The 12,722-nt window shown below is 36.8% G+C and overlaps 1 protein-coding gene across 2 annotated transcripts in view; it reads right to left on the bottom strand.

Annotated features, from left to right (window-relative positions):
- Window positions 1-12,722, bottom strand: part of CSMD1 (CUB and Sushi multiple domains 1) — a 2,110,588-nt gene that overhangs the window by 342,455 nt on the left and 1,755,411 nt on the right. For both annotated transcript variants that reach the window (XM_017501161.1, XM_017501162.1), the window contains exon 27: window positions 2,073-2,264. In XM_017501161.1, the coding sequence (XP_017356650.1) occupies window positions 2,073-2,264 (192 nt within the window). The remainder of the gene's footprint in view (window positions 1-2,072; window positions 2,265-12,722) is intronic.

Raw genomic sequence — 12,722 nt, 5'->3', positions numbered from 1 at the left:
CTAATTTTTATATTTTTAGTAGAGATGAGGTTTCACCAGACTGGTCTTGAACTCCTGACCTCAAGTGATCCGCCTGCCTTGGACTCCTAAAGTGTTGGGATTACAGGTGTCAGCTACCACATTCAGCCTAAAACATTTTAAAACAGATTCTATATACATAATTATGAAATTATTTATAAATATTTATATTAATACTAATTGTTGGCAGGTAAAAAGATGAACACTTTTTTCTCCTCTTTTTGATTTAATATAGTTTATAAAATGCCTTCAATAAAATATGAAAAAGGTAATATGAAAAAAGGTAAAAAAAAATTAAAAAGTGTTTTGAATCTTTGAAACAGAATTTACATGAGTGCTAATTATGATTAAATGATGCCCTAATGGGCAGGCTTCTTACAGAGGACAAAAACCTCACTCCTGGAAAACAGAAAATTACAATATAATAAAAATATAATGTTAATTTATTTCCAAGTATACATTTTTCATTTTTCTGTTACATTAATACTTAGGCATGTAGGCGGGTCTCCTTGTCAAAATAATTGATTATGCAATTGCCTGCAAGTGATTTTAGCTTGTCCTTGAAGCTGCCATTCAAGGCAGAGACAGTGTTATTTATTTATCTTTTGCGGAGTACTGGATTACCTATTTGCTGTCAAAATAAAATACCTAAGAGATGATCTAACAAAAGATCAATTTGTTTGTAGAATAATTAGGAGATGGCCAAATTGTATAATTACATGTTCAGATCAATATAAAGTAATAAATTACTTTTAAGAGATTAACTTTTTAACGTATTCCTCCATGAGCCTAAAAATATGCAAAATGGAAGAAAAAAATCCCTTTCTCGATGTAAAAATAGGCCATTGGTTTAAAATGATTGCCACATTTACAGGCAATCACTCTACTTTAAAAAAGAAACGTGCTGAAATCTTGCAAGTCTCCTGATGACTCAGCTTGAATAAAATGCGTGACTATGCTCGCAGACGTTATGAAAAGTAAATGCAGCATAAAACATTAAACAAACATGGCTCACTTCCCGAGGAGGCTGAGAATGCTAACAAGCACAGCCATCAAACCTCATCTATCTCCAGAAAACTGTGATAAGTAGTTTGTCATAAGTAAGAGCTCTGTAGCATAGCTCCCCAAGACCACTGAGAATTTTACCACCTCTGTGTACGCGACAATAAAAATCATTTCAAGCCCCAAATCCCCCCCATGGTCCTGCTACGCAAAATGGCCTATCCATTTCATGATCACTTTCTCTCTTCACACATCAATTAAATTTTACATTTTTCAGACAGATTATAAAGAAGTACTAATTAAACGGTGATCGTTCCTTAAAATAATAAATTTCAGTAGAGTTTCCTTTTAAAATTAAGATGATATACTCTAGGAATTTTATGGTAAAATATTTTACTGAATAAAGAGATAATCTACCTGTAATTACTATTTTACATAAAATGTATATTAGCATAAAACCATATTTGTAATAAATTGTCTCAGGTGGCTATTCAAGCCAAAGTGTGCAAAATAATTTATCCTTTTAATAAAGTCAAACTATAAAATGTTAATAAATTGTAGAAACAAACGTCTTATCTTCATTTCAATACAAGTAGTATAATTTCTAGTTTTCAGAATTCTATTATAAATGTACTATTATAAGGAGAAAAACATCTAAAAAGAGAAAATACTTTTTGTGACTAGGTTTTGCTCAAGGGCATGTTTCTATATTAAAAATCAGAATAGCAATGGTAGGGTTATAAATTTTGAGCCACCTAGAATTTTAAATTGCAGTAATTTGATTGATCCATGTTTACATAACATTTGTTAAGGGTAGGAAATGTATGGTAAATATCAATTACTGTACATTAAGGGGATGACTTCCTTTATTCCACCTAATAAAATAAAGTTTAAAGGTTTACAATAGAATTTCAGCAGTGTGAGAGAGCCAGAGAACATGAAAGAAACTCTTGAGAAATATTTCTGGAGAAATAATACATTTACGGAGCAATTTTAATGACAACATGCATTCATCCCTGAATATAAAATTTCTAAGTTCTGTTGCCTGATACCTATGCAAGTAGGAGGATCTGGTTGCCAAAAGAACCGGTTGTTCAGCTGCACACAGGTGATTTTGGCTTGTCCTTGGAGCTGATATCCAGGGTCACACTGGAATGTGACAGTGTCTCCCGCCTCTCTGCTGTCTCCATAGCGGGTGCCATTCTGAGGCATACCTGGATCATTGCAGGTGGCTGCAATTGACGCTGCAAACCAAAGAGAAGATCAGGTCACAGGATGGAAAACATGGTTTCCACACTCCTGTAGGTGTCGTTGTTCTTGTGGGTTGAAGCACTCTTCCTTGGCATAATAAGTCATTTGTCTACCCATGAACATATGGAAACAGTTTCTTTTCCCAGGGATACACTTAATAACATACATTTTCACTGTGCTTATGTTGAGTAAATTCTAGAAACCAATGATGAAACGTATCAACGGTTTTTTAAAAAATTACATTATCCTTAGAATAAATACATACATACAGACTGATTTTCTCTTTAGCATTATTTTAATGAAACCCCATACTGCAAGTTACATAAATTAAAGTACACCAGTCTTAAGGAAAACAAAACGGGAGGAATTCCTTTAAGGTCTGTGCCTTCAAAGGTGATCCACTAACCTTTGTTGAGGTGCCAAGTGTTGAAGGCCAGAGGAGATGACCAGTGAGCTTTACCCAGGATCCCACAGGTCCCATCGGTGCCATTGCCTCAGCAAAATTATTAAGAATCCCCATTCACTCACACAAAGAATTCCAAGTTGAACAATATATTATATGGCCATCCTAATATTACCAAAAGTTCTGAAAATAATATCCTGCCTTTTTGTGTATACATAAAGAATCTCAAATCTGTTGAGTAGAGGCCAGAATCTTCTAAGCAGGCTGGTGAATGTGCTTTCAGGGGACAATGGAGCTTTGTCATGTCAGTCTCTGGCAATCTGTGTAACGTGTACTGCAAACGACGAGCCTAAAGTCACATCCCATAGGCAGGCCATCAGCTCTGCCTGCAGCCAATCACCGAAGGCTCCCTTGAGCCCAGAGCTTTCACCAGAGCTCCCACCATCACACTGAAATACAGCAGCCTCAAGAAATAGGAGTTGTTTTCTTCAGTGTCTGTAATTGTTGTGTATTATGAGTTGTACTGAAAATTAGAAAGGTACTCCTGAAAAATCCAAAGCTTAATTTTTTTTTTCATTTTTACTGTCAATTAGAATAATGAGTTCTCTTTTCCACTCCACTGCATAAGAGATGATGACTAAAAGCTGACTTTTCCCTTTGAAGTCAGGTTTTCAACATCATGTTTCATGAAAGACCAAAAAAAGAGATTAGTGTATTATTCTATATGCACACCATCACATTGTCCATTTTAATATTTGAAGACAAAGTAATGACTAGGCTTTGCTTTTTGTTTTATAAATTCTGAAGCACAATTGTATGTGTGTGTGTGTGTGTGCATATACATATGTCTATAGATAAATGAAATAAAATCCATTTAAATAAAAAGTTAGAAGAAATAAAAAAGGATAAGACCTGCTCTGTGCTATTCAGGCAATTTTAACCTAATAGGAAAGGCAATGAACAAATAATTCAAGACAAGAGAAACTGTTTAACTGTGCTGATTAAAAGACCAAAGCTCGACCCAATAGTGTCATGTGATATAGACACCAGGGATCCTATGGTTGGTCAGACATAATTCAAATCCCATGAGGACTTACTTAGTACTTAATTTGTACTTAATGATCACTTAAACACAGTTATCTAAAGCTAACAAATCAGTGAAAATTAGACTAGTATCTAAGTTATTAAGTCTGCTGTGAAGATGAAGTGTGAAAACTTGCTAACTTGTCTTTCTCCTCACTATTCTCTAAGCTAACTGCGCCCAGAAGCAGTCTTCACCATTCACTATTTCTCCGAAATAGATTTGTGCTGCATTGAAATATATAGGAGTATCTGTAACACAATGAGAACAATACCAACTCTAACAAATAGAATACTTACCAATGCATCAATATTATCAACACACAGAAATATATTCCCTTCCACACATCACCTTCTTCCTCCACTTCAGGGGAAATAACTTTCTGAATTTTATATTTATCATACCCTTGGTTTTCTTGATAATTACCATAAATGTATACTTTCCAGTTTTAGCCACATATATCGGTTTCCTGAAATTGAATGCTTAACCGGAATTACACATTGCAAGTTCTGTGACTCTTTCTCTCTCTTCTTTTTCTGCTTGTATTATGTTTTTGGGAGTCCTCTATGTTTAGGCATGATACTCTACTCTACTCATTTTCATTGTTGTATAGTTTTCCATTGCATGAATGTACCATGATTTTTCCATGCTCCTCTTGATGAGTCTTTGGGTCATTTTTCTTTTTGCCCTTATATAAAATGCTGCAATGAAAATTCTTGTACATGCTGCTGGTACACATTTGTTCTTTCAAATGATTTGGGCTCCTATGCTTTAGGTTTTCACCTCCAAACAGCATGTACTTAGATTGTACTTTCAACGCAATCTCAGAGTTTGTCTTTTAATTGGATAGTTTAGTCTTCTTATATTCCCTGAAGTTTCTGCTCTCTTTGGCATTCTCTGGAGCATCTTAGCTTGTGCTTTCTATGTGTATGTCCATTGTCCTTACGTTTTTGCTTGCTTTCGTCCTAGTCAGTTTTTATTGTCTCATACTTTCATTTTAGTAGATTTTCTAGAAATTTTAGTATGTACTTAGTTGTAATAGTCTTATCTTCTTCTTTAATATTATTCTCTCCTGAATTACATGCATTGCTGTTCAGTATTTAAAAAACCTTGTTAGACATTGTAATTATTCATTTGATTTTATAAATCTTATAAATACTATTATTGTTTTACATAGGTGATTATTATTTAAATCTACAAACATATTTACCAATTTGTTTGCTTGTTTTTTCTTTTCATATTTTTTAACTGAGAGCTTTCATTTTGGTCTTATTTTTCTACTTCATAAATACTATGGTTTGACTATTTGTCAAAAACTTATGTTGAAATGTAATCACCAATATGGTCATACTGAGAGGTGAGGACTTTAAGAGGTGACTGTATTAATCATTGTAAATTAATGGATTAATGGGCTATCACAGGAGGGAAACTACTGGCATTATAATAAGAAGGATGACCTGAGCTGGGATGCTCCGCCCCTCACCAGGTGATGCCTGCACACCTTGGACTCCAGAATCCCCACCAGCAAGAGGGCCCTTGCCAGAGGTGGTTCCTTGGTCTTGGACTTCTCAGCCTGTGTATTTGTGAGAAGCATATTTATTTTCTTCATAAACTACCCAATTTCAGATATTCTGCTATAAGCAGTAGAAAACAGACTAATGCACTAAAGTGGGATTTTTGTTTTGTTTGTGTTTTGCAAATGACGTTTAGTAAGGAGAGATGATGGCTTGGATTATTTTCACATTTCCTTGGCCGTTCATACAGTATTTGGTTTCCTATTCACAATTTTATTCTTTTTTTTTTTTTTTTTTTTAACATTCTTACAGTCTGAATTTGATAAGAATTCCAATTTCTCATGTAAACTAAGTTGTTGGCAAGTTTTCACATCTGCACTTCCTTTCTGGAAACTTTACCTATGGTAATTCCATGCATTCTGCTTTGAAGGTACCCCCATTCAGGGGAAATTAACCATTAGATTATATGATGTGCCTGGAACAGAAAACGTCCTCTTTTCAAAAACAAATGATCACCTCGAGGCATTCTGGACCCCAGAGATGGTAGAAATTCACCTGCCGACTAGTGTGAAACCCACTGGCACTGATGTCGACATTGATGTCTGTCTATTCTCCCAATACTGCAAGTAGAACACCCTTTGGTGTTCTGGCTATACATGAGGATCTCCTATTACATTTTCAACATCAGGAAGACCTTAAATTGGCTTTCTATTACCTGAGCCAAGAGACTCTCAGAGTGAAGGCTACACATCACAGGGATCAGCACACATGATCAGGGCAGGGCTAGCTTCCAAGCTTCACAATCTCTCTGCATTTCTGCATTTCACATCATCTGGGGGACTCTGATAATTCCTTATTTTCTTGCAATTTCAATGACACAATTTGAAAATCCAAAACCAATTTTATCCAGTACTTTTACCAGATTTCCAACACATAAACTTTCAGAGTCCTTGCTGTAATACTGCAAACTGAAACCCCTTAACCCAATTATTTCTTAAACACTGACCATGATTTCCGACACATCATTCTTCTCATCATTATCACTATTATGATCATTATTCATGTTTTGCCCTCAGGAATCTCACTTGAAAATGGGATTCTCAGTGGAGATGAAGAAGAGAGTACCTGGTTTCTGACTAGGATTTTCAAAGGAAAGACAGCAGGGCATACCAATCAGAGTAACCTGAAGGACACTGCTGCACGCTCCCACTCTCCTCCCATCAGCCGCAATGACTGAAAGACAGTGAAATCCAAGCATGTTACTCCAAGAGAAGCCTGGGAGAGCAGAGGGAGACAGTATAGACTCAAAGAGGCAATTAGAAAGTCATGAAGGTCTACAGCACTGATCACAATAGCAAAGACTTGGAAGAACCCAAGGGCCCATCAGTGATAGACTGGATAAAGACAATGTGGCACATATACATCACGGAATACTATGCAGCCATAAAAAAGGACAAATTCATGTCCTTTGCAGGGACATCGATGAGGCTGGAAAGCATCATTCTCAGCAAACTAACACAAGAAGAGAAAACGCAAACACCACATGTTCTCACTAATAAGTGGAAGTCGAACGATGAGAACACATGGACACAGGGAGGGGAACATCACACACTGAGGCCTATCTAGGGGTAGAAGGGGTTAAGAGGAGAGGCAGCATCAGCATTAGGAGAAATACCTAATGTAGATGATGTGTTGATGGGTGCAGCCAACCACATGGCACATGTATACCTATGTAACAAACCTGCACATTCTGCACATGGATCCCAGGACTTAAAGTATAATAATAATAATAATTATTATTATTATTATTATTATTATTTTTAAAAGTCATGAAGGTCTTACCCATAAGTGATTCATTTTTCTAATATAGAAGAGTAATCACAGAATCCAATCACTAGATTCACAAGGCAATTGGCCATAATCTTGATACCAAAGTGGTACCTTTCCTGAACCAGCATTTTACATGAACTTTGGAATTTACTCTTTCAGTAACATTTCTATAGAATCTATGATCAACCTAGGATTAACTGTTGCTGAGATTTCTCTGGGTTTCAAAAAATAATCATAAGCAAATCCTGCTGTACATGTACAATCTGGTTCACCAGACTCAATTTCCCATCTTCAAAGGAAAATACCTCCTTTCCTCAAGCAAGTGGTCACACGTATAATTAAGTATTCATTTCCACGTGATAATTTATGTCACAGTTTATACAGTTAAAAAAAATTGACAGTAAGTGTATAGTATTAAAATAATTGTCACATAGTGAAAGCCATAGTAAATATGGCAATATTCGTATAAAGGAAGGAATGTTATTTAATAGTACAAGAATTTAAAAATAAAATTTTAGGAGGTGAGCCAAGAACATCAGGGATGGCAGTATGATTTTTAAAACCAAGATGTTTTTTATTTCTCATTCTCAAATTTTTATTTAATATTTATTAAATGAAAAGATATATAATATCCATTACTAAGAAAGTTTTACACAAAGGTGCACAGGTTTTGTACATGGATAAGAATTGCAACAGATGTATCAGCCTTGCAAAAAAAACTGCTCTGCTGAACACTTTTCTGGGAGTTAATAGGATCTGGTCAAATAAGATCAGCAAATACTGTGCACTCCAGTTTCCTCTTAGAGATTCCCATTGCACATTAGGGATTAAAGGCTCAGAGCTGTACTACAGTAAAAAAACTTTTAAAAATCATTGTTTAATCCAGCGTATCCTAAATTGTAATCATACAGCACAGTTTTCCTAGAAAATCTCTTAAAATCCCTCCAAATAAAAGTCCGCAGAATGTCAGTAGAAACACTGGCTTCAACCAGTCCTTTAATGGCATAACATCCTATTCATTTTTGAAAGTACCTTTTGTAGTTCTCAACCCAATTTTTATTTGGAACATCTATAAAAATAATAGAAATACAGCATGCAATTAAAAGTTTCATACTTGTGAAGTTCATGTTGTCTAATAAACAGAAACACTGCATCTATATAATTAGCTAAAGTTTATGCCAGTTATAGGAAAATATATTTTAATAAAATAGTTATATATGCACTTAGAGCTAACATATGTTGCTTGTATGTTTTCAAAGGTTATCTAAATTGCCGTAAATCAACTACTAAGGCTTACTTAGATTTAAATGAACCCTCAACCCTTACGTTTTGTATGTAGAATTAGGAAATAAAGATTAACAATCCCTAGTGTTAGCCAGATTGGACTAAAAAAGCCATAAGAAGGCTTGGGAAAGGAAAAAAGAAACAATTATAAACAATGTAGTGCAAAATCCATCAGTTGGGTCTTTGAAATAAATTTCATTTTAATTTCCTCTAGTTATGAATGTTGGAAAGATGTTTTCTGGTAAAGGGAAGAAAGCTTATTCCAGACAAATACAAAGGCCCCCACCCAAGGACATTCCATCAGGGACAGAAATTGCTTTTCCATCTCAGGCTCATCACAAAGTGATTGGCAGAGGAAGTTACCATTATTCTTCTGTGGCTATATTCTTTTATGTCCCACATCATACACTTTATTTATTTTTCTCTTAAATATCTTTTCTGCAAACTGGATTTTCTGGTGGCTCTGAAGATTTCTAGTTTATTGCCATAAATATATATATATATATATATACACACATATATATTCAATTACATCAGCCTTATCCCTTGGTGACTATAGAAAAAGGCAGTGCTGCTCCTGAGATGATGAGTGCGGCGTTTTTCAGTTTCCCACATGCGTTCCCTGGAAAATCTCAAGTCACAGAGGCACTTTACGCCATCCCAGTGGCCTCTAAGGGGACATCTCCACTACCTTCCAGGCTGCATCCAGAACCATCCCACTAAACCTGCGCTGCGCCTCACAAAACAGCAGCGGGTCTGACTCTGTTTCCAGCAGCAGGAATTAAAGTGTGTGGCTACTGCACTGCTGAACGGACACTGCAATGACCCCAATCCTTCTCCAACTAGATAAAATCATTTTGATGGTGGGGACACTATGGGATATACACTTGTGTTATTTATTTTATATATAAATACTATGTTATATATAATACATAATATGTATCTATATATACTTGTGCTCTTTATATATACTTGTGTTCCTTATATATAAATATATATAATATATAATATGCAAATATATATTTGTTATATAGTTGTATTATATATAATACAATTTTCCATATAAATATATAATTTTATATATTATATATAATATAAATATATGATATTCATATATTACATATATAAATAAGCTTGCATACAAATATATTTAATGATATATTTATATACTTTATAATATATAATATATAATAAATATAATAATTATTTAAGACATATTACTTAGGTATTTATATATTTATTATTATTTATAATTTATATATAATTTATTAACATTTAAATATAATAATCATATTTATTATAAATATTAATTAGGTTTATATGTATATGCAAAGTTGTTTTTCCTAATTTGTTTTCCCAAAACAAAGTTGGGGCCACGTTCTATTAAACGCATAAACTCCTACTTACATTTTTTTTAAACGTAATGTAAAATTCTATTTGCTGACTGACGTATTCATTCATAGAAGTACATTTGCTTAGTATACCTACATCATTTAAAACATCCCTGCATACCTCAATAGATAAAATGCTTCTCATAACTATAGAAAAATACACAAAGCCACACCAATATACAGACACAGTCACATCTAATACTCAGATCACAACCTGCACATTACATAGAACCTCTGTTGTTCAACACAAGAAGGAAAGCTATATGGTTTGAAATGAAGTTTATAAAGTAGAGCTGGCTACTTCCTAGGCAGAGATGTTACTGTGCGGCTGGTGAAACCTTTGTCGTTCTTTCTTTTCCTTTTATTTGGAGGGGCAGGCGGTAGCCTGTGAAGCTCCCCCTTTATGTGCACTGGAGTCAAGCTGATACAATTTAGGAATCAGGCAGTCACTCTGGAGGTCCTCTTAGTTATGCAGACGAAGGGCGTGCCCTACCCCATTCCCCTGGGGAGGGACCCTGTTTTGTTTAACAGAAGAGATTATCCCTTCTTAATGGCAAGGTCCAGTAAGGTTAGTTAGCACAAGCAGTCTTTTGAGGGAGAAGGGAATGCCGTCCCACCTGGGGTGCACCAGATTTTATACCGGAAATACATCTGGGTCACCTCTAATCTATGTCATTGCAGACACCAGCTCTTCAAAGGGGAAATCATAGACACAGGTTGAACCGAGGCAGGATAGCCACAGCTGAAACATTTGGGGGCAGCTTTGATTCAGTCCTGAATGTAGCTGAGGATCTGAGCCCTTTAGGACCCAGGAGAGTGAATGGAGGAGTGAATGCTATCCTAGAAACGAGGGTGGATGGGAGGGATATAAAGTAGTACCTGGAAATCCAGTTCCTGCACACCCTGAAAGCATCGGAGTCAGAGATGGGTGCCAGGCCTGTCTTCAGCAGGGATGTCACTTAGCAGCAAGCAGCACAGACGTGGCAGGACCTGACTCTCGGCCCTGTACCCACCCCAAGGGCACTGAGAAGTAAAACTGACTCCCTTCAGGAACAGGTAATCATGAAGCCTTATTTCTTGGCTATTTCCAAGGAAGGCTGGGATTCCTCAAGCGGGAGATTCTGAATTTGGTGCTTCAAAGGGCAGGAAGGTGTTTTAGAAGGTGAGCTATTCAGGAAAGTGGACATATTAGCATTGTGAGTTTGTGAAGCAGATTATGAATTTCATTAATTAATTTCTGCATTAATTGAATCCGCATTTACTATGTTTCCCTCTCTGTAAATAGCACCCCTGACTTCCAGGTTGCTCAAATCAAAACCTTAGTGGCTGTCCTCGAGTCTTCCCTGTCCACAGCAAACCTTCACTCCAGGGCACATTCTGTTGCTGTGAGAAGCATCTGCAGTTCCTTCCCTTACAAGGGTCCCAGTCACCAGGAGCAAGGGTGAGGGCATTTGCAAAACCAAAGTGAGAGGCTGAATTCTCCCTGCAGGAGATAAGGGACCAGACTTATCCCCCTCCCTTTCTTAGAGCAATTTCTTTAGAAAGCCTACAAGTGGAAGTACTTTCTCTGTTCCTTTGAAATGCATGTGGATGTTAACAAAAGCTAAACAAGTCTCCTGCCAGCTTTAAGACCTAGGAAGGTCTTTCCTTAAGACCTGAGGCTATCTCTTTGAAATGTGTCATCAAGGCAGGTAGCACCCCTGCCTACCCCTTCCAGGAAAGAACAGGAACCTAACATCTTCAGCAGGCACCTGACTCCAAGTTGTAAAACTACCTTCTTTCATAAGGATGTACAAAGTGAATTTTTCCTTTATGTAAAACCACAGTTCCCACAGATGATCACCCCAATTTCTGGGTGGATCTAGGATGGACTATGTGTTGACAGAGGGTACTGTCAAGCCCTCTTGCTAAAGGACTAGTTACTGTTACCCTTGAGAAAAAGTCTGTAACGAGATTTATCTGCTGGATAATGAATGAGATTTCTTTCTTTCTATGCAATTTCTCGGCAGATTGCCTGTGACATGAATCACATTATGGCTGAAAACTTATTCAACAATAACAGTGTTTTTAGTTTTTTCTCTTTTACTTTTGTGGAGAGGTTTCTCTGGGTAGGGAGAAGTTTAGGTTTTAACTATTTATTTTCCGCAACACACTTACCAGAATTGCCCTCTTGTCTATCCCCAGTGCAATCCGTTCTCTGCACTGCATCTAGGACGATCTGCTAAGAATGCAAGTAAGTTCCTGTCACTTCTCTATTAAAACCCTAGAGTGAATTCCCTTCATTCCAGTTCCACAGCTGGATGTGGCGGTCCCATGGGATCGGAGTCCTACCTGCCCCACACGCACTGTGCCTCACCCACACCAGCTGCCACATTCTTCTTTGGAATCCATGATCTTACTCCTCACACTGTGGCTTGTCACTGGCTACACCGTTCCCTGAAATGCTGCTCCTTTTTCTGGTTTTTGCAAAACTTCTTATTTGGTTGCCCTTAAACGCCAGCTTCTCCCCAAGAAGTCAGTTCCTCAGTCACACTCTCACATATTAGACTCTTCTAGCCTCTGTTCACCCACATTCTCTCTCTCACTTTTTTTTTTTTTTTTGAGATGGAGTCTCACTCTGTCGCCCAAGCTGGAGTGCAGTGGCATGATCTCGGATCACTGCACCTCCCCTTCCTGGTTTCAAGTAATTCTCTGCCTTAGAATCCTAAGTAGCTGGGATTACAAGCACCCATCGCCACATCCAACTAATTTTGTGTGTGTGTGTGTGTGTGTATGTATATATATGTATATTTAGTAGATACAGGGTTTCACCATCTTGGCCAGGCTGGTCTTGAACTCCTGACCTCATGATCCACCCACCTCAGCCTCCCAAATCCAAACCCTCCTTGGGATAAGGATTATAGGCATGAGCCACCATGGTTGGCCTTTTATTTATTTTCTTTTTCTCC

Source organism: Cebus imitator, unplaced genomic scaffold, assembly GCF_001604975.1.
Source record: "Cebus imitator isolate Cc_AM_T3 unplaced genomic scaffold, Cebus_imitator-1.0 Scaffold279, whole genome shotgun sequence".
In the NCBI taxonomy this organism is placed as follows: domain Eukaryota; kingdom Metazoa; phylum Chordata; class Mammalia; order Primates; family Cebidae; genus Cebus; species Cebus imitator.
Note: the sequence above shows the minus strand (reverse complement) of the source record. Positions and strands in the feature narration are given on the sequence as shown.